The sequence below is a fragment of the Vanacampus margaritifer genome, chromosome 18 (assembly GCF_051991255.1).
Source record: "Vanacampus margaritifer isolate UIUO_Vmar chromosome 18, RoL_Vmar_1.0, whole genome shotgun sequence".
Classification (NCBI taxonomy): Eukaryota; Metazoa; Chordata; class Actinopteri; order Syngnathiformes; family Syngnathidae; genus Vanacampus; species Vanacampus margaritifer.
This window is the reverse complement of record NC_135449.1, coordinates 4,675,227-4,696,420: the sequence shown is the minus strand read 5'-3', so window position 1 is coordinate 4,696,420 and position 21,194 is coordinate 4,675,227. Positions and strand designations below refer to the sequence as shown.

Genomic DNA, 21,194 nt, shown 5'->3' with positions numbered 1-21,194 from the left:
GAAACACACATACTACCAAATGAAAGATTGGACTCTCATCTTTCATCAGAAAAAAAAAGTTTGTTTCTACCTTATTCCATTTTTCAGTAATCAACAATAGAAAATGGTTAGTTTCACCTCTGTTTTGAAACAAACGTCTTTTAACGTCTTTGGCACTCCTCCCTAGGATTTTACTAAACGTTATTTAACGTTTTTGGCAGTCAAAGAGTTAAAAAAAAAAAACTTTTTTCAAAAAAAGAAAAGATTATTAAAAATTAGGGCGTCAGGCGATTGTAATTAAATAAAATTTTAGATCTGGTCTAAATATCCAATAATTTTTTTCCATATTCTTGTTAACGAAAGTGGGGAAAAAAAATGTTAAACTAATATAAATAGTTCAAATGAATTTTTGACGTCTATAGCTGTCAATGGCAGTGAATGAGTAATAAAAGGGATGGGGGTGTTTTTAAGACAACTAGCAATAGGCATAAATGGGTTCGTTGGTATGCTAGTCTATTTGAGGTGCGGTGTTCATATTTTGTCATATATTAAAAAAAATTATTTTGTGTGTTCATCATTGAAAAGCATTGCTTAGAAACTGCATGTTGCTGGGAATTTCTAAGTAGCGCACGCACACAGCTGCGGTGAGTATTGCAATGTGAGATAACATCTGTTCATGCATAAGCAAATCACCGCAACCCGTAAGGCGCACACAGGTGCTCATCAATGAGAGAAATATTCACGGAGGAATCAAATCAAGTTTCCGAAAGTGCCGTTGGATCCCCTCCTCAATCACAGTTTGAAATGAGGTTGCAATTAATAGCAATTAGCCAAAACGGCTCGTTCGGCGTGACGCGCGCATTGTCATGTTGGACGTCATGCCGTTCGAGTCATGCTGGGGGAGAGAATGGGCAAGGATTTGTTTGCAGCTCAGAGAGACACCGTGCCCACTGACCCCCACCGTAATACATCTTCGTGTTTGAAAGCGTAGCGAAGCACACGTAATGGGCAATCCCCCCCCCCCCCCCCCGCCCGCCGAAGCCGAAAGGACGCCGCGGCACTCAAGCGGCCGTCCACTCGTCTTTCACACGTTCAAACGACGCGGCGGTGTTTACGGTCAACACACACACAGACCTTTGACACATATTTTCATGCAGTCATCTTGTACCCATGCTGTGGGAAATCATAAGGTGTCTGAAAAAAGTAGTATTGAATAACACAATTTTTTTTTTTTTTTTTTTATTTCTTGCCATGGAACTGTAAGCAGTATGTCAAAGTTGTTTATTCACATATAGATATCAGTATAAAAATGATATCTATCATGTTGAAATCACAAAAATATACCCAGTGTAACTGAATACTGAACCCTAACCTTAAAAGTATAAAAATATTAAGATCTTTTAGTGATTTCTTACTATTTTTTTTATCCTTGTTCACTAAATACTATTTTACAATATTATTTATACTGTATATTTGTCTCATGATAAATACATTTTACGTTAATTCAGGCTGCATGTGTTACCTGTGACAACTACAAACTGCTCTTAACGCATTTGCTCCCAAAAACGTATAAATACGTTATATTTCAGAGTGTCCCAAAGACATATTTATACGTTTTTTATTTATTTATTTATTTTAAGCCAGAGCACACAGATGAAGGCTTTGATGCAGCCTCTCAACTGCAAAGAACGGTTGAAGAAATGGTAGTTATTACACAAACGGCCAGCAGGTGGCAGCAGAGCAAAAGAGACCAACCAGGGCCATGTTGGAAAAAAAAAAACTAATTTATTCAGGATTCTGAATAATTTGTGAATAATGATGAAACCTAGCCATATTCTAATGCGAATTGCTGCAAAACGGAAACAGATAGAAATATACAATTTTTTCCTGATGGAAAGAGAGACTCTAATCTTTCTTTTGGTAGGTTCCATGTTTTTATAGTAATAAACACAATATTCTGTGGGCCTTGCAAAATCAGTCCAAATTTATTAAAACAGCCAGGAGTGACAGAGATTGCTTCTGTGAAAATACCTGGGAGTGAATGAGTTAATTACCAGTAAGTCATAATTTAATTTAATTTATTGTGAGCATGTACAAATGACGGATTTTTCTTACATGAGACCATTTCTAAAACAGGAAAACACGTTTTTCTGGACTAATTTAAAAAGTAAAAAATAAAAATAAAATACCCACTTTTTTTTTTTTTTTCAGGGACCACGACACCACTGATGCATAAAAAAAAAATCCAATATACAGTATGCCACTGCTTTTCCTTGTCTGTTAAACATCAATACATTGGCTTGAAGGCAGGGAGCAATAGGACACTATTAGGCTTGGAATTTCAAAGTCTTATGGGAAATGGAGGCTCTATCGCCCCCCTCGGGACATCCTCATCTCATATTTCCATCATGCGCCCCATGATTATTTAAGGCTGACTGGGGAGACCCTCCTCGTTTACCTTTTCAAAGCGGTCCAACGCCAAAAGAAAAACAGCCAAGTGTTTTGCCAACCTCTGTTGTCGTTGTTGATGTCAGTCTCTCATCCACTCTTTTTTTCCATATTCTCGCCATCTGTCCCCATCCAGCCTGCAAGTGCAACGGCCATGCGAGTATGTGCCAGGTGCTAACTGGCAAGTGCTTCTGCACCACCAAGGGCATCAAAGGGGACCAGTGCCAGCTGTGAGTACCGCACACACGCGCCTAACACAATCACGGCTCAGCTGGGCTATTCCGACGGCTGTCCTGAACACCGTTCACCGTCTCCGAGCGCGGCGAGGTCAAACGTCGATGCAAAAAAAAGTTGCGCTGCGCGGAAACGAGAGTTGAATTTTCAAAGCCAAGTCAAGTCAGTTATTAACTCATTCACTGCCATTGACGGCTATATACGTCAAAAATTCATTTTAACTATTTCTATTAGTTTAACATTTTTCCCACTTTTGTTAACAAGAGTATGAAAACCTAGGGGGAAAAATATACTTTCATCCTTGATTGCAAAAGATGGCAAAACAAGAGAAATACATAAAAAAAAAAATGGCATCATTAACATTCACTGCCATTGACGGCTATAGACGTCAAAAATTAATTTGAACTTTTTCTATTAGTTTAACATTTTGTATGAAAACCTATAAAAAAAATATTGTACATTTAGAACAGATATCAAATTTGTGATTAATCGTGAGTTAACCAGTGAAGTCATGCGATTAATTATGATTTGGAAAAATTAATCGCCAGATATCCCTAATTTTAAATAATGGTTTCTTTTTTTAAAAAGAAAAGAAAAGATTATTTTAAAAAAAATAATAAAATTACTTAAAAATTAGGGGCGGCAGGCGATTAATTTTTTTTCGTAATTAATCACATGACTTCACTAGTTAACTCACGATTAATCACAAATTTTATATCTGTTCTAAATGTACAATATTTTTTTTATAGGTTTTCATACAAAATGTTAAACTAATAGAAAAAGTTCAAATTAATTTTTGACGTCTATAGCCGTCAATGGCAGTGAATGAGTTAATGATGCCATTTTTTTTTTTATGTATTTCTCTTGTTTCGCCATCTTTTGCAATCAAGGATGAAAGTTAGCAATTAGCAAAACCTGCCTCTGGGTTTTCCTTTTAATGAAATCAGACGGAGTGATTAATCAAAAATCATAAATGGAGGGCAAGCGCAGATGAGTGGAGGTTCTTAACCCCGACTTTCAAACAATGCGCGGGTGTGTATCTGTAACTGTCTGCCAACGTTTCAGTGAGTCATTATTGCTGTCAAGGAGAAGTCAGAAGGACACTACAGATAAGCATATACGCATTAAGGGGAAATTAATGGGATTTGGATCACATTAAGGCCCACTGACTTTCACTCACCTTTTTCTCCTAATTGCGTAATCAAAGTTGAAAGCGACAAGAGCACCGCTCGTATTGGAAGTTTAACCTCCGAGCTACATTTGCATCTAATTTGTGACTCATCGTGACTTTTTTATTTTGATTTTTTTATGGCCCTTCCCAACGCAAGCCTTGAACGTTAGATTCTTGTTCTTTTTCCTTACTGCTGGGAGAGAAAAAAAAGGAGACTGTTGTGCGATGTCGGTCAGAAAGTGCACCTCCAGCATGATTACTGCTGACAGGGTCAACCAACCCCCCCCCCCCCCCCCCCTCCTGGTGTAGGAGGACCATCCCCACTTAGCCGGCCATTTTCCCAGTTGTAAGCAAAATGGACACCGAGGGGGTTTTGAACGCAGTGAGAGCAACGGAAGGAGGTCACTGCTCATGCAAATTCATCAATTGTGATACATTTCTGCCGAAAATGGCTGTTTTGGCAGAAAACAGCAAAAAAAAAAATGCTGATTCGGGGTTTTGGGGAGTGAAGATCTTGTTAGGACTGAATTTGATGCACAGCTTGGAAGCCGACTAATTGTTAGTCCCGTATTTTTGGGATTCCATAGGTTATTAAAAAAAGCATTAAAAGTCATTGAATTGATTTTTTTTTTTTTAATTAAGTCCTTAGAGGGCATGAAGAAGCACTAAATACAATGTTGATAAGCGTTAAAATTTTTACTTTGCTTTATTTTGCATACAACGTTGTGCAAAGGAGTCACTATAACACAATTTATTCATATTAAACGTGCAAAAAATACATATTTGTGGGGACTGGTGACTAGTTGTAATTTACAATGAACAAAATGGCCCGGAGTCCACGAGTTGCTTCATGTTCCAAATACCCCCCCAAAAATGCAGTGTTCCTGTCTCAAACGTCCAACATGAAACGCTAATGCCACCTAGTGGCAGAAAAATGACCTCAACACAAATCTATGACTCAATGTTTCACACTCCTTTTAACCGTAACTCTTAACTGTAACTTTTGGTAACCATATTTGTCCACGTTTATGTTAACAAGAAGATGACAAACTATGGATTAATGTAATAAATTTTGATAATTGGAATCGACTGACAACCCAAATAATGTGTGTGTGTATATGCAGTATGACATGGGCATTAAATTAGTTTTAAGTTGCATAAAAAAAAGGCATTTAAAGCAAAAGTTTGATTCTACATCTTCTACATGGATTTAATTATAATAAATAGGAGTGTCAAAATTAGCAGTTAAGTTGTATTTTACAATTTTAAAAATGTTACTTCATGTTAAAGATTAGACCGCTCTAAATATGAAAAGAAAAATGCACTGAGCTTTCACCAATGTCCTACATATACAATTATGCCATCTAGGGGCAGAAAAAATGACCTCAACACAAACATATTTTTTAATTTTAACTAAATTTTATGAATTATTATAATAATGAAACACAATTAACATCACATTGGCCAAAAAATGTCGCATGTACTTGCACCTCTAGTTGTTGCACAATGCAGAGAGCAACTCTGGAGTAGCAAGTGGCTAACAGTTGCTACAAATGACTGACTGGAACATTAAAGCAGTCCAGACACCAGCAGGCCAATCACAAGTCATTTAGTGGAGGGATCTGCCCTCGTACCAGATTTGGGACGCTTCCTGGTGCCCATTACTGATTATCAAATTAAAATTAAGCCAGGAACATAGAACGCACGGATGCATTTTTTCCCCCCCCCCAACTCCACAGTCCCGTTTCTAACTAATCTGATTCACGTCCTTATTATCAACCGGCGTTATTTCATCGCAAAACGATGTTACGGTATCTAATCTTTAACATCAAAATGCATTTTCACCTTCAAACATTAGCGCGCTCAAGTAATTACCCGTTTCTAGAGTAATCAAATTGGTATATTGATTAGCAGTTGAGTTCGTGTGCTGTTTTGGTGATGTAATTCCCGCTATCTCATTACCTGTAATCAGTTCCCTCCCCCCCCCTCCTCCCCTCCCCCCCCCCCCCCCTCCACCCGCTCTAACCGCCCTTGTCAGTTCCGCCCTTAAACAAAGACCTCTTGCACAATGGCGTCTTTTGCACATGTGCGTTCACACATGCGTGCACGGCGACCACGGATGCCATTAGGGCCTCGGCGTAATGGACGTCGTAATGAAGTGAGGGTACATTAGCACAGGATGGAATTGTTTCGGTAAACAAAAGATGCTGCTGGTCCATGCTGTGAAAAGGGAGGGGGCGGGGTCAATATTTTGCACATGCGGATGTGTTTATTAATCGGGATTGCGTTCGTTATGGGGTTGGGGGGGGGGGGATATTGGTTTTGCGATGTATTTTGTTGTCATTGGTCATAATGATACACTGGCAGATGCTACATAATGTTAGCCTATTAGCATAATTGCTTGATTTGGTTTGTGAATGTTTTCCAAGAACACAAACACAACCATTTCAACAAACAAGCCTCAAAAGGTTCAATCTTTGTAGATCAACATTGCACAAAAATATGAACTTGGGCAAATATGCTATTGGACTACTCAATACTGTGGTATGTAGTAAAAAAATAAATAAAAATGCAGTAGTCCATAATTTTCACATATTCCCCCTTTGGGGGGGGGGTGGGGGGTGAACCCTATCCTGAGCTAATTGCTGAAAAACACACACAATTTACATATTTTTGTGTTCTTTCTGTAACACCCTAAAATGCCACGAAATGACGCCAAATCCCTGGCTAATAGGAAAGTAGTAATTGGTGTGGAGTGACAGCTATTCATGAACTATACATGAACATCTGACTGCTCTACTACTACTTTTTTTTTGGGCATCGTTTACTATGTTTATTTTAACTCATTCACTCCCAGCCACCGAAGCAACCCCCTTCGCTCCTGGCTGTTTTACTGGATTTTGGCAGATTTTTGCGAGGCCCACAGAGTATTGTGTTCTATTGCTATAAAAACATGGAACCTACCAAAAGAAAGATTAGAGTCTCTTCTTTGATCAGGGAAAAAAGCACATTTGTATCTGTTTCCGTTTTTCTTCAATTGGCATTAGAATCTAGCAAAGTTTTCATCATTATTCACAAATCTGTTCAAAACAGTGGGGAAAAGAGCTTGTTGCAACATGGCCCTGGTTGATCTCTTATACTCTGCTGCCACCTTTCTTTGTAATAACTACCATTACTTTAAGCGACCTCTTCATGTCAGAAGCTGCATCAAAGCCTTCTGTATGTTCGAGCATTAAAAAAAAGAAAAAAACGTATAAATACGTTTTTGGGTTTGAATGAGTTAATAAACCAAGTTTTCGCCTTTTTCACCGCATTGATTTTACAGTGTGTGTTTATTTGTGTGATTGCATTGAACCTGGGCGCACAAGCACACAGGTCCAAGCGTGCATCGATTAAATTAAGATACAGCGTAAAGTCGACGGGCCGCGCTCGAGACGTGCGCGTGCGTTCACGCAGGTGGAGATTAAATTAAGATACAGCAGGAGGGAGTTGCATTATGCACTCCCCCTCGGACCGCGTGCATGCGTATTTGCCGGTTCTACAAATGCAATGGCGTGCGGCGGCGGCGGCGTTTGTCTCCCGGCGTGAAAGAGCACTCTCGCCTGTCCTTGGCGGCAGAGATCACTCCCATCCACTCGCTGACGCACGCTTGACCTTTTTAGATTCGCTGCTGAGATATTATGTCAAAGTGATACTTGATCATGTCACTTAATACTCTTGAAAGCATGCATTTAGTTCCACGGCGCGCATCCCGTTCAAATCTGTTTGTCATTCAGTGCTCGTCTGATCGTCTGGACGGGACGCAAAAACAAATTAAAAGCGAGGACTTGAAACTCAAAATGAAGAAGAACCGAACCAGTTCTTCTTATGCTTTATAGAAATGCAAGGGACGCGTAAAACAGAAGTTGCCCTTAATGGTTCATAACTGCCACCTTCAGCGTAATAACCGAGTCACCTTTTCAGCTCAGTGACCCCCCCGCCCCCTACACGCAATCTCCGCTACGACCGTTTGATTGTGCGTTATCGTCCCAACGGCGCATAAAATACTACAACCGTGTCATAAATGCATGGCGATAATGGATATTCACAAACTTAAATGGTCTCTTTTACCACATTGTAGCGCACGTGTGTGGTATGTAATAATAACCCATCTACCAGATTAAAGTGCAGCGACGTTATGGTCGTGACTTCCGAGTGTACTGCGGACCATTAATTGCATAAAAGCTTCCATAGATGCACAAGTGGGGAAATAACAGGTGAAAAAACACCACATCCTAAATGAGCACTGCCATATGTTCCCGCTCGTAATTGATGTGCATCTGCATCAGCAAGGCTGATCGTGATGGGATGCGCATTTTCTCCATACACGTCCAACGACGTGATGCTACCGTGACGCTCAAATTCAGATGTGGTAGGATTCGCACAAATGTTCAATTTATTGTGGCAAAGCGTTCCAACATAATTGATCAATTTGACTCATTTGCTCCCAAAAAACGCAATTTAAAATTTTTAAAAAATGTTTAAGTGTCCAAAGACGTAGTTATACGTTTTTTTTTTTTAAATGCTAGAGCATACAGAAGGCTTTGATGCAGCCTCTCGACTGCAAAGAACGGTTGAAGAAATGCTTGTTATTACACAAACGCCCAACAGGTGGCAGCAGAGCATAGTAAATGAACCAGGACCATGTTGGGAAAAAAAAAACCCTCGATTAGAATCAGAATTCTAAATAGATTTGTGAATAATGATGAAACTTAGCTATATTCTAATGCTAAGTGCTGCAAAACGTAAAACGATAGAAATTTTGTTTTTTTTTAGCAATAGAACACAATATTCTGTGGGCCTTGCAAAAAATGTTTTTTAATACTAATCATTGTCAAATTATTTCACTATTACCGCTAATACTTTGTCATTTTCGCATAATTTATCTTTCAATTTACTTCATAAGAACTCAGCTTAGCATTCAGCTATTAGCGTTCAGCTTTCTGCAGAAATTGCACTTAGTCTAGTTTTCTGTGGCGCTTATCCTAAATTGTGGGAAGTGAAGCCCATGCTAGCTAACTTGCGGCTAAAGGCTAACAACACCGTGGACTGGTTGAGATACGATACAGTTAGCTCAAGTGAAGATGCAATACGATATGGTAAGCTGAAACCTAGCTAAGATGCTATATGATCCACTTGATTTATGCTTTTCACTGAAGTTAAGAATCCGAATAGCTTTATTACTGTACCGCAAGATGCAACGAAATGTAAACCGCTTGAGGGACGAAACTGCTGTATGAGGGAAAAAAAAACTCGGTGACTTTTTTTGACAACTCCAAAACGGAACGAAACCGAGTGCAGTTACTCAGAACATGACACGCTTTGTTTACTCATGAGATTGGCCGACACTTGCGAAGGTTACTTGTCTTGTAAATAACATATTTTGGCCAAGTAACAAGACAGTGTGCCTCTCCACATCACTTAAACTGATCATCAATCTCATTATGACCTTTTCGAGGACATCATTGAGATGACGCCGTAACTTCCAATCCGTGAGCTTTTCCTAAATAGTTTGGTTGGAGTTTTGGTTAAATTCACTTACTAAAAACTGCAATTCAAAAAAAAAAAAAGGCAGATATATTCCGGTGATTCAGAGCGTGATTAAAATGATCTGACATTCTCTCCTCTCTCTGATAGCAAAAAAAAAAAACTCGCAAGTACCGCTGTCATCGTCCACGTCCTCGTCTCACTCCCGTTCAGGCCGCTGGACGCCGTTTAGTCATGCCGCTTTCCATCTTTGCCGTTCAGATGGTGTGTGTGCGTGTGTGTTTTTTTGCGAGATCCCACAGACGCCGCGGGCTTGAAAACCAAAACGTCTGTCAAATAACAACAATGGCTCCGAGGCAAACAACCCAGTAATTGCCCATCCAGCATCTTTTTTTTTTTTCTTCCCCTCACACCCCATTTTTAACCCCCCAAGTTAGGACCCTCATTAGTGGCGTTCATAGATTAATTGGCCCTCAGTTTATAGTCATTTCACACGGGCCATATGTTAATTGCAGGCTTATTATTGCCTCATTGTGTTTCCAGGGTAAGTTGAATTTAAAGCCTTGTTTGAGATATATAAATACGTTCTATTTTAAATATTACCATCCTCCCAAAGGCGTATTTATACGTTTTTTTTTTTTTTTACGGTTGTCTGTTTTTATGCTAGAGCATACAGAAAGCTTTGCTTAAAGCAATGGCAGTTATTACAAAAACGGCCAGCAGGTGGCAACAGAGTATAAGAGATCAACCAGGGCCATTTTGCAAAGAGCTCTTTTCCCCACAGTTTTAAACAGATTTGTGAATAATGATGAAACTTAGCTGTATTCTAATGCTAATTGCTGCAAAACAGATACATATTATTATTTTTTTTTCTGATGAAAAAAGAGTCTTTAATCTTTCTTTTGGTAGGTTCCATGTTTTTATAGCAATAGAACACAATATTCTGTGGGCCTGGCAAAATCTGTCCAAATCCAGTAAAACAGCCGGGAGCAAAGGCGGTTGCTTCAGTGAAAATGGCCGGGAGTCAATGAGTTAACAGATTATGTGTCGTGGTAGGTAGTAGAAAAAGCCTGTCGCATTCACAAGAAAACTTCTTCGTTGTATAATTGTAAGTAAATTACTATTTTGCTATAAAAATAAAATATCATTCTTGTTTTTGTTGTTTTATAAATTAAGGTGTTCCAAATACAAAAAAATAAAAAATAGTCATAGTCATCTTATTTTCTCTGCTTTCTGGTCCAAAATTTTTGGGGGGCGAAACCAATCCATGTTCCGCTGACTGCTAAAGAATGAACCATTTAATAGCATTTATTTATTTCAAACCCAACAAGTTTATATTTCGTTTGGATGCAAAGTCGCACCCATCGAGCGAGTTCTCCCCAGCCGCTTCCCTTATTTTTGAGGCGACTCCAAAATGGCAGATGAAAGCCAGTTTGCTCGGAGCCCTGCTAAGATGTGTTTGCCCCCCGGTTCCGATTATCAAATCCAAACATCCGAATCATTAAACATGATGCAAAACAAGTTTCGTGTAGCCTTTGGCGGCTCGCTCACTTGTGGTGCGTCTCCAAAATACGATCATTTGCATATCGTGCATTTTAATATCATCAATTCACCTGCATCGGCACACGGCTTTGACGTCGGAGGATTATAGCTACCATTTACATAAGTTTTTAATAGGATTTAACTGCGGATTGATGTTTGAAGCTCCCTCTGTGATCAGACTATACGTCAAATTTTGATTTTGATGAACCAATTAACTGCGTCAAATTCCAAAAATGATGCAACGGAGGCTCGCGTGTTGTGCACTCGTCTGACTCTCTGTTCTCTCCGCCCATCTGCAGGTGTGACTCAGAAAACCGTTACCTTGGCAATCCACTCCGAGGAACCTGTTATTGTGAGTAACTTTCCACACGCTCTCTATCCGAGCCCTTGATTATTCCCGGCCGCTCCCTCTTGGCTCTCGCCAGCCTCTTTTGCTCCGAGCCTCCCGCTCGGCGGCAGATGGGCCGTCTTAGCGCTTTGCCACCCGCCGCGCTTGCTCTCGCTGACAGAATGACTTGTCGGGAAAATGTCAAGCGCATCACGAGGAGTGAGTGATCCGAGCTAATCAAGTGGGACGGAGGAGGAGAACGTCTCCGCGGGGCCGTGCGCGCACTCCCGTCACCCGCCTACTTTGTCGTTCATTGAGAGCCAGAGGTGTCATACTTGCTTTCATCACGGGCCGCATTGTTGCGAAGCCCTCAGAGGATGACTTCTCACAGTGAAAGCACATATGTAAGATTAAAAAATTTAATACTTTGCCGTTCACTCCCAAAAACGTATATATACGTTTTTTGTGTGTGTTTTTTTTTTATGTTAGAATATGCAGAAGGTTTTGATACAGCTTCTGACATGAAGAAGTCGCTTAAAGTAATAGTAGTTATTACAAAAAAAAACGTCCGGCAGGTGGCAGCAGAGTATAAGAGATCAGCCAGGGCCAAGTTGCAACAAGCTCTTTTTGCCAGTGTTTTCAACAGGAATGTGAATAATGATGAAACTTAGCTATATTTTAATGTTAATTGCTGTAAAACAGATACAAATATACTTCTTTTTTTTTTCCCTGATGAAAGAAGAGAGACTGTAATCCACATGTGTCAAGATCCGGTCCTCAAGGGCTTGAGTCCTGCATGTTTTTGAGGTTTCTCTACTCCAACACACCTGATTGAATGATCAGGATAATTATCCGGCTCCTGCAGAGCTTGCTGATGAGCTTAAATAGGAATCAGCCGTGTCGAACGTGGCCTTCCAGGGCCGGACTTTGACACCACTGCTCTAATCTTTCTCCCATGTTTTTATCGCAATAGAACAGAATATTCTGTGGACCTTGCAAAATCAGCCTAAATCCAGTAATGCGAAGGGGGTTGCTTCAGTGAAAATGGCTTGAGCTATTTTGAGCAGTAAAAAGTTTATATTTTGTCCTGAATTAATATGATAACTTCATTATTTTTCATGTCCAATTAATAGCTTCAAAAACTGACTTTTCCACTTGATGTCGACTGTCGATGACATCACCTGTGCTGAGGGAATATGTAACGAGTAACGACCAATCACGGCTCACCTGTTTTCTGGGTTTGGTCTGCAAACTGAGCCATGATTTGTTGTTACCTATTTCCTCAGCACAGGTGATGTCATCTTTAGTCGACAGCAAGTGGATAAAATGAGTTTTTAAAGCTATTAAAGAAATGAAGGTGTTAATTAAATTCAGGACAAAATATTAACTTTTCACTGGTGAAAATGGCTCAGTGAATTTACTTTGGTGGTCTCACAAAGGTGGAGTGATACCATTTAAATAATTAAAAACAAAAGAATCAATCTAAAGCAAATACAATGAAAACAGGGCCCTAAAATTGACCCCTGTGGAACACCATATGAGAGTGGGGCAGAGTGGGACACAAAAATTGCTACCAGTGATGCCCACCTCAAATTGTGGTCCATCAAAAAAAAAATCTCACCGGTCTTGCCTTATATATTTATGTGCTTGGGCCCCTGCCCTTCACATTACCTCATATATTTATTTGTCACACTCCGCTCCAGACAACAGAGCTTCGGCCAAGCTTTTGTCCCCCTTTTGAAATGCCATCGCGTGACGCCAAGCTCAGCGAGAAGACAGGAAGTTCAGGCCCCGAGCTTGTTTTAACCTCTCCGCATCACCGACACTTGTTTTTCCAGCTCTCGGTTACGTACTGAAAACACTGGAAACGCGTTTCATGATACTCGTCCGGTTTCTCTCTCTCTTTCTTTTTTTTTTTTTTTTACACTCTCAAGTCTAAAAATGCACACTCACATGCCATGTTGTGAACACACTTAACTTGCAGGCTGGTGTAAATTAGACTGAAAATGTCACGATCATAAAAAAAACTGCAGTGGTTAAAAATGTTCTCCCAAATGTGGACAGAAAAGACAACGTTAGTTTGTTTCCGGGACCAACATTTTGATTTTGACAAAATGTATTCAAGTTTGGGCTGCGCATGTAATCACAGTCTTTGTCGGTAAGCGCGTAGCACAAAAGTAGAAAATGCGTCGCAAAATGGTTATTAAATTCTACCGTTCCTTATTAATCATTGTTGAGATTTTCGGAGCCTGCTGTTAAAGTTGCATTTTTGCACTCAGCCTGATGAGAAAATTGGACACCCTGATTGCGACTAAATGGATTTGATTACAATCATCTTTTGATTTCACTTCCGCTCCATCAGTCAGACTCCTGCTCGGACCTTTTCTTTTGATATTTGCAGCCTACGTTTCCCAATAAATAGCGCTTTCAATCTTTGGTGAGGTTTTAATAACGTGTCTTCTTCACCCCCCCCCCCCCCCTCCCCAACAGACAATCTGCTGATCGACTACCAGTTCACCTTTAGTCTCATCCAAGAAGATGATAACCACTACACGGCCATCAACTTCATGGCCTCACCTGAGCAGGTAACGGAAAAAGCGAGTCATCGGCTCGACTTCCTGTTCCTCATGCGTTCATAGACGTGACGTGTGATTTCGCCCGGCGCCCGGTTTCCACTCTGCTCCCTTGGGATTGGGTGACACGAGCGCAGCCATCGCAAGTCAATTATCGCCCCCCCCCCCCCCCCCCCCCCCCATTTAACGCCACCGATGACTACTTGATGACTCGGCCACTGTTTTTCCAGCTCCGAATGTGTTCGAGGCTGCGTGATGCGTGACGCAGTTTCATAAGTGTGCAAGTACGCAAGCTTCTGTTTTGCCTGATGTCTCCCGTTCTTTGTTTCGAACCCAAAGGCCAACAAGAACTTGGACATGTCGATTAATGCCTCCAACAACTTCAACCTCAACATCACCTGGTCTGTTGGATCAACAGGTAATTTACTCTAAATTATGAAGAACTGCGCAGTCTGGTAGAAAACCATTTCTCATTGAAATGCATTATATTCTTTCACCATCAAGCCGTATTTAACTCTTTGACTGCCAAAAACGTTAAATAACGTTTAGTAAAATCCTATGGAGGACTGCCAAAGACGTTAAAATACGTTTTTTCAAAACAGGTGAAATTAACCATTTTTTTATTGTTGATTACTGAAAAATGGAATAAGGTAGAAACAAACTTTTTTTTCTGATGAAAGATGAGAGTCCAATCTTTCATTTGGTAGTATGTGTGTTTCCATAGTCCAAACACATCATTATCTGTGGACCTTGAAAGATCAGTCAAAAATGCTTAAATCGGCTGGCACCCATGGCATCCCTTTTCTGAAAACGTCTGGCAGTCAAAGAGTTAAATGAAAAATATTCACAGTAAGTAGTTGCAAGATAGCCGGTTCAATATTAACACCTTGAAACCGATAAAACACTCGCTTAACTTTAATGACCATCAAGGAGGGGGTAGTAAATGTCGTCAGTGGCACCGGTGCGTCTCATTTTTTAATATTAACGGCCACGCAAATATAAAATGAAATTAACCGTGGTTTACATGTCATGTAAAACATTTCCGGTCACCAACTAGTGAGAGAAGGCAAGGCAAGGCGTATTTTGACAGGTACAAAAGTACTGGAATTTGTAAAATATACCAATTACTGTAAAATCCCGTGTATAATACGCACCCTCATCCCCCCCACTGCCTGCCACCAAATGCATGAAAATGCTTTTTTTCTCTAATAAAAGTGCGGTGTTCAGTCATTTATTTATTTATGACCTCATTCAAACCCAAAAACGTATAAATACGTTTTTTTAATGCTTTGCCCTTCACTCCCAAAAACGTATTTATGTCTTTTAATGTTTTTTTTTTTTTATGCTAGAGCATAGAGAATGCTTCTGACATGAAGAGGTCGCTTAAAGCAATGGTCGTTATTACCAAAAAACGTCCAGCAGGTGGCGGCAGAGCTTAAGAGCTCAGCCAGGGTCATGTTGCCACAAGCTCTTTTGAACAAAAGGTTTGTGAAAAATGACTAAACTTAGCTAAATTCTAATGCTAATTGCTGCAAAACGGAAACAGATACAAATATACTTGTTTTCCTGATGAAAGAAGAAACTCTAATCTTTCTCCATGTTTTTTATAGCAATAGAACATAATATTCTGCGGACGTTGCGAAATCAGTCAAAATCCAGTAAAACAGCCGGGGAGCGAAGGAGGTTGCTTCAGTGAAAATGGCTGGGAGTGAATGAGTTAAACTGCTTTTGAAAAGTAATCCGATGGCTCTCGCCGCTAGCTAGCAACTAGCCGCTAACACTGGAGATGCTAACGCTAGAGCAACAGGCACTTTAGAAAACAGTGTCAGGATAATTAAGTTGTGAATTTAAACTCGGTGTCAAGTCACGCTGGCGGGAATACCTTCAAAATAAAAGCATCCCAATTTTTTTAAACGAGGTGCTTAATATTACATAAATTTGTAAAATAATACGGTGAGACAAATTTGCATCATTTTTTTATGGAATGAAATGCATCTTATTCCCGGGATTTTGCAGTACTACTTTCCTGGAAGCCATGTTATGTTTGACTTTTTTTTTTATGCATACATTTTCTTAGCTACGTCTTTACAAAAAGAGCTCCAAAAAAAAGGCGCGTCTTTCAGTGAATATTTCCGTTCTCGAGAAAAATTGGTGAGTAGGTAACTCACCTCGCATTTTGATTTTGAGACGTGTAGCGGATATTGCAGGTCGCCGGTGTAAAGACACCCAAGGACACTGCAGCCGTCCAGTTGTGGCGCGTTTATCTCCCGCCCGTCCTTCCTCCTCCACCCAAGCCCGCCGCCACCTTCTCCGTCCACATAACACCTGACATTTCCCGCCACTGCAAAAAAAAAAAAAAAACGCACATCAACTGGCGATGATGCTCCTCTGCAGCCACTTTAACCTTTTTCGTAGCGCTGTCATTATTTTTTGAAGTTCGGTCCCCTCTCATCCCCTCCCGCCAAAGATATTTTGTCTCTGAAGTCACGTTGGAGCCTCTTCACAATTGACAAGAGCCTTAAGCGCCTTTGGGTGGAGGCGGCGGCGGTGGTGGCGGTGGCGCAGGAGGGCGATTTCAATTAAGATAAACACGCTCACGTCGCCGCACTCAAGCTGTCATTTTCTGTTCTTTTGTTTCCTCGCGGTGGGTTGGAATGTCAATGACTTGAGGCCATTGACACCAGCGTGAATATGAAATGACTGGGAACATTTAAATGTATGTAAAGTGGGATTATTTGCCAGAGCTCACGCTTGGAAATTGATTTGTGTCCATCATGTCGTCATGATGGACACGGCCATTAGCATTTTGCTACATATCAACTGAATAGCAACACTTGCATCTATATTAGATAGACTTTTAGACATAAAGACTTAACTGAAAATAGATACATTTTTGGGTTATTTCTAAAAAGTGCATTCAAACCGGCTGACTTTAGTTCATTGCGGATATTAACTCATTCACTGCCATTGACGGCTATAGACGTCAAAAATTGATATGAACTATTTCTATGAGTTTAATATATTTTTTTCCACTTTTGTTAACAAGAGTATGAAAACCCCCCCGAAAAATATTGTTCATTTAGAACAGTTATACAATTTGTGATTAATCGTGAGTTAACTAGTGAAGTCATGCGATTAATTATGAAAAAATTGCGGCTATAGACGTCAAAAATTCATTCGTCAGACATTTTAGCGAGCAGCGATGTGAGAGTGAAGGTCAAATGTTCTGTTTCTGGAGCTTTTGCTTGCATTTTGATAAAACATTTTCTCAATGAGTACCAGGCATTTAACTCATTCACTGCCATTGACGGCTATAGACGTCAAAAATGTACTTGAACTATTTCTATTAGTTTAACATTTTTTTCCACTTCTGTTAACAAGAGTATGAAAACGTAAAAAAAAAAAAAAAGAAGTACATTTAGAACGGATATCAAATTTGTGATTAATCGTGAGTTAACTAGTGAAGTCATGCGATTAATTACGAAAAAATTTAATCACCCCTAATTTTTTATAATCTTTTTTTTTTTTTTTTAATTATCTTGTCTTTTCTTTTTCTTTTTTTAAAAAAAGAAAAGCTTAATGAAAATTAGGGGTGTCAGGCGATTATTATTATTTTTTTAAATCATAATTAATCGCATGACTTCACTAGTTAACTCACGATTAATCACAAATTTGATATCTGTTCTAAATGTACAATAACAAAAGTGGGGGGAAAAAAATTGTTAAACTAATAGAAACAGTTCAAATGAATTTTTGACGTCTATAGCCGTCAATGGCAGTGAATGAGTGAAATTGCTACGACAACATTTGCTCCAAAATGTGTAACTGTGCACTCTTCGGGTCAACAAGCTGGCACCATCTCCGGCGAGGAAGTGCCCATCGTGTCCAAGACCAACATCAAGGAATACAGAGACAGCTTCTCCTGTGAGAAGTTTACCTTCCGGAGCAACCCCAACATCACCTTTTATGTCTACGTCAGTAACTTCTCGTGGCCCATCAAGATTCAGGTAAGGTCGTTGTTTTTTTCGTGGCGGACCTTGGAGCAATCCAATTTAGCCAGATAAGACGTTTATGCTGCGCTTGCGTTTGGAACACTTGTTTGTTTAATCCTATACCGCTCAGTCTGATTTGGAGTCCGTTATTTAAAAGTAGATTGAATACAAACTAGTGCTGATCCATTTTATCGGGTCATCCTATTGGCAATATTTGACGTGTGATTTTGAATAGGAGGCAAACAAAGTTATAAAAATAACATACCCGTCTGTTTTTGCAAATCATTTTTGTCTTCTCTTTGTATTGATTTTCGTATTTTGTGGCGGTCACATGCTTTCACGCGGTAGATTGGTGGACCGTAGTATGTTTAGGGTCACCTCATCTATACAGGTGTTCCAATAATAGTTTTCTATTAAATTCCTTGGCAAACAATCGCTTATTTATGGACCGGTTTGAGCTGTTAAAGCCGCTCGGAGGATCCGATAAGGTCTCTGTTTTTTTTTTCCGTGCATGCCTGTATGAGCTTGCGGCTGAAATGAAATCCAATTTAAAGCTTTCCAAAGGGCCAAACCTACTAATTGCTTTAAAAAGTGGAGAAAACACAGAAGGTTTTTTTTTTTTCCCAGAGCCACTTTTAAGCTTTCAGTGGAATTGTTACCAGAGCGATCAATTTAAAGAAACTGGCGCTAACTCCGAATGTTTTCAATGTTTCTCAAACGATTCCATTGATCCGCCTTAGATGTCTTGAAACTGAATTAACCCCAAACATATTACTTTGACCCCCACATTATGTGAAAATCCAGCCGACTATATCTACTCCTTCCCGCTTATTAGAAAGTCAACAACATGGCAGAGTGCGCCGTTGTAGGTCGTGTTAGCCATGTCACCGCGCATCTCGCCTCACAACAGTGACTCCATTTTTTTTTTTTTTTCAACTTAAAGATGAAAAGATAAACGGCCGGCAGACTTTTCTGAAGGTTCTGAACTCGAAGTTGTTCCTTTTTCTCATGCCGCTTCCCCTCCCGGAAGGCGTGTACTTCACACAATTGCTGTATTAATAGATGGAAGCCAACAATCCGCACCTAAACAAACATTTCTATTTGCTCCTCATCCGCATGCAAAGCGACAAACGCGCGACAGCAAATCAATCTCTTAACGCAACTCGCGCTCCGTTGCACAGCCGCCACGTGTTGCCCCGAAGGAATCGGGCCGCTGTTGACATTGTGTGTCTGTGTCTAAATGCTTTCGGGGCAGGATGCCTCCCAAGCGTCTACAGTAGATAATGATGTGTCACTGTGATGTGGCCTGTCGCGCGGCTACCCTCGCTGCGACCTGTCTTTCGCCAAAGCGGGAATATGCTCTGGGACGGTTATTCCGGAACCCTAGAAATGCTTCATCGCTGTTATTAAGAGTTAACTGCAACAGCAGACATCCTTTATCTGCGGAGGTTAACTCTTTGACCGACAAAAACGTTAAATAACGTTTAGTAAAATCCTATGGAGGAGTGCCAAAGACGTTAAAATACGTTTTTTTCAAAACAGCGGTGAAATTAACCATTTTTTATTGTTGATTACTGAAAAACGGAATAAGGTAGAAACAAACTTTTTTTTCTGATGAAAGATGAGAGTCCAATCTTTCATTTGGTAGTATGTGTGTTTCCATAGTCCAAACACATCATTTTCTGTGGACCTTGAAAGATCAGTCAAAAATGCTTAAATCGGCTGGCACCCACGGCATCCCTTTTCTCAAAACGTCTGGCAGTCAAAGAGTTAAATGTGCTTTTGAACTCTGTTGCTAACCAAAACAGCATCACTTAGGGGACAATATGTTCTATGCATCCCCACTAGGTTAAACGCAGCATTTTGATTTAACATTGCACGGAATGTGAGTTAAGCGTCAAAATCCACAACAGTAATAATAATAATAATAAGTAAATAAAAAAAATAAGAATAATATATAAAATTTAAATAAATGTATTATAAATAATAATAAAAATAAATATAAAAAATAAATAAAAAATAAATATATTACAAATAATAAATAAATATCATATAATAAATAAAATAAGTATATCACAAATAAAATCAATAATAAAATAATAATAATAATTTGAATGCTAGATAATAAATGTACTAAGTTTTTTTTCCCCTCCTCCCTCCCGCTAGATTGCCTTTTCCCAACACAACAGCATCATGGACCTTGTGCAGTTCTTTGTGACCTTTTTCAGGTGAGTAATATTTCGATGACGCACTAGGATTTGACGCGTGATCGTCTCCGTGTTTGTTTTCCAAGAAGCCGCGCTCATCTTTATTTGCTTCGTTAATGCCGTTGATTTTTCTTCAGCCTGTTTGACAGTCAACTAATTTAACCTCATGGACTTCTTCGTCGTCTCAACCAGCAGTAAATTGAAACGAGCTGACAGTAATCATTTAATTCGGTCTCAATGCCGTAAAACAGTCATAAATCAGGACTCATTTGTGGCTAACCCTGGAAAGCGAATTGAAAAAAAAAAACGAAACAAAACTGGTTTTCCAGGATTGAATTAAAGCTCACGACCGTCCTGAGCCAGTGTCTTATTTCGGTGTAAGCGGCTCATTTCCGTGGATGACGGACGAGCATTATTATTTGTGTAGCTGTCAGGGTTGCGAGTCGAAGGCCGCCATTGCCCCGAGGCACCTGCCCATCACTGCCCAGTCCACAAAAGCCATCCGACGAAAGTGTTGCACCGTTATCGCCCGCATCCGTCAGCTCAAATTACAGCTGAATTCAGGGATTCTTGCAAAAAAATAAAAAAATAAAAAATGCAGAAGGGTGGAGATTTATTTAATCCAATATGGCAATTGACATAATTAAAACATGCACTTGAGTTAATTTGCAATTAGTAGCAAAGGCCATCGTTTCAATTGAATAACAATGGACACAGTGCAATTTAAAATAAAAATTGGATTTGTTTGGAATTCATGCTTGATTAAGCACGTCTTGTTGTGATTGAGGCAAAATTGAACACGCCGCTTGGCTGGAACCAGAAGTTTTGATTGTCACCAAAATTTCACATAGCCTTGATGCACTTAGTTGAACCTGGGGTGTGAATTTCAGAGAGAAACCTAATCAGCCTGATGTCAACAACATCAAATCGCCCCCGCAGGGTTTTTCCACCTCACAGATACGACACACGAGGCGAGGGAACGACCACTGTTGTCTCCTCGTGCTCAGTTGTCTCAAATATTGTTGACATTTTTTCACAACAAGCCTCTTAGACTCCCCCAAATGTGTTTCCCATTAGAGAATCCATTATATTGTTCCCCCTTCTTAAATCTTTGTGGCTATTTAACAAAATTCTAGCAAATCATTTGTTTAAAGGACTATGTGCTGAATTCACAGTTTTTGGCAAAAATTAAAA

General features: G+C 39.8%; 1 protein-coding gene across 1 annotated transcript in view; it reads left to right on the top strand.

Moving 5' to 3' along the window:
• atrnl1b (attractin-like 1b) overlaps positions 1 to 21,194 on the top strand; it is a 54,734-nt gene that overhangs the window by 19,299 nt on the left and 14,241 nt on the right. The window contains exons 20-25 of the mRNA XM_077549845.1: positions 2,564 to 2,657; positions 11,200 to 11,252; positions 13,719 to 13,813; positions 14,141 to 14,219; positions 17,651 to 17,808; positions 19,960 to 20,021. Coding sequence (XP_077405971.1) covers positions 2,564 to 2,657; positions 11,200 to 11,252; positions 13,719 to 13,813; positions 14,141 to 14,219; positions 17,651 to 17,808; positions 19,960 to 20,021 — 541 coding nt within the window. The remainder of the gene's footprint in view (positions 1 to 2,563; positions 2,658 to 11,199; positions 11,253 to 13,718; positions 13,814 to 14,140; positions 14,220 to 17,650; positions 17,809 to 19,959; positions 20,022 to 21,194) is intronic.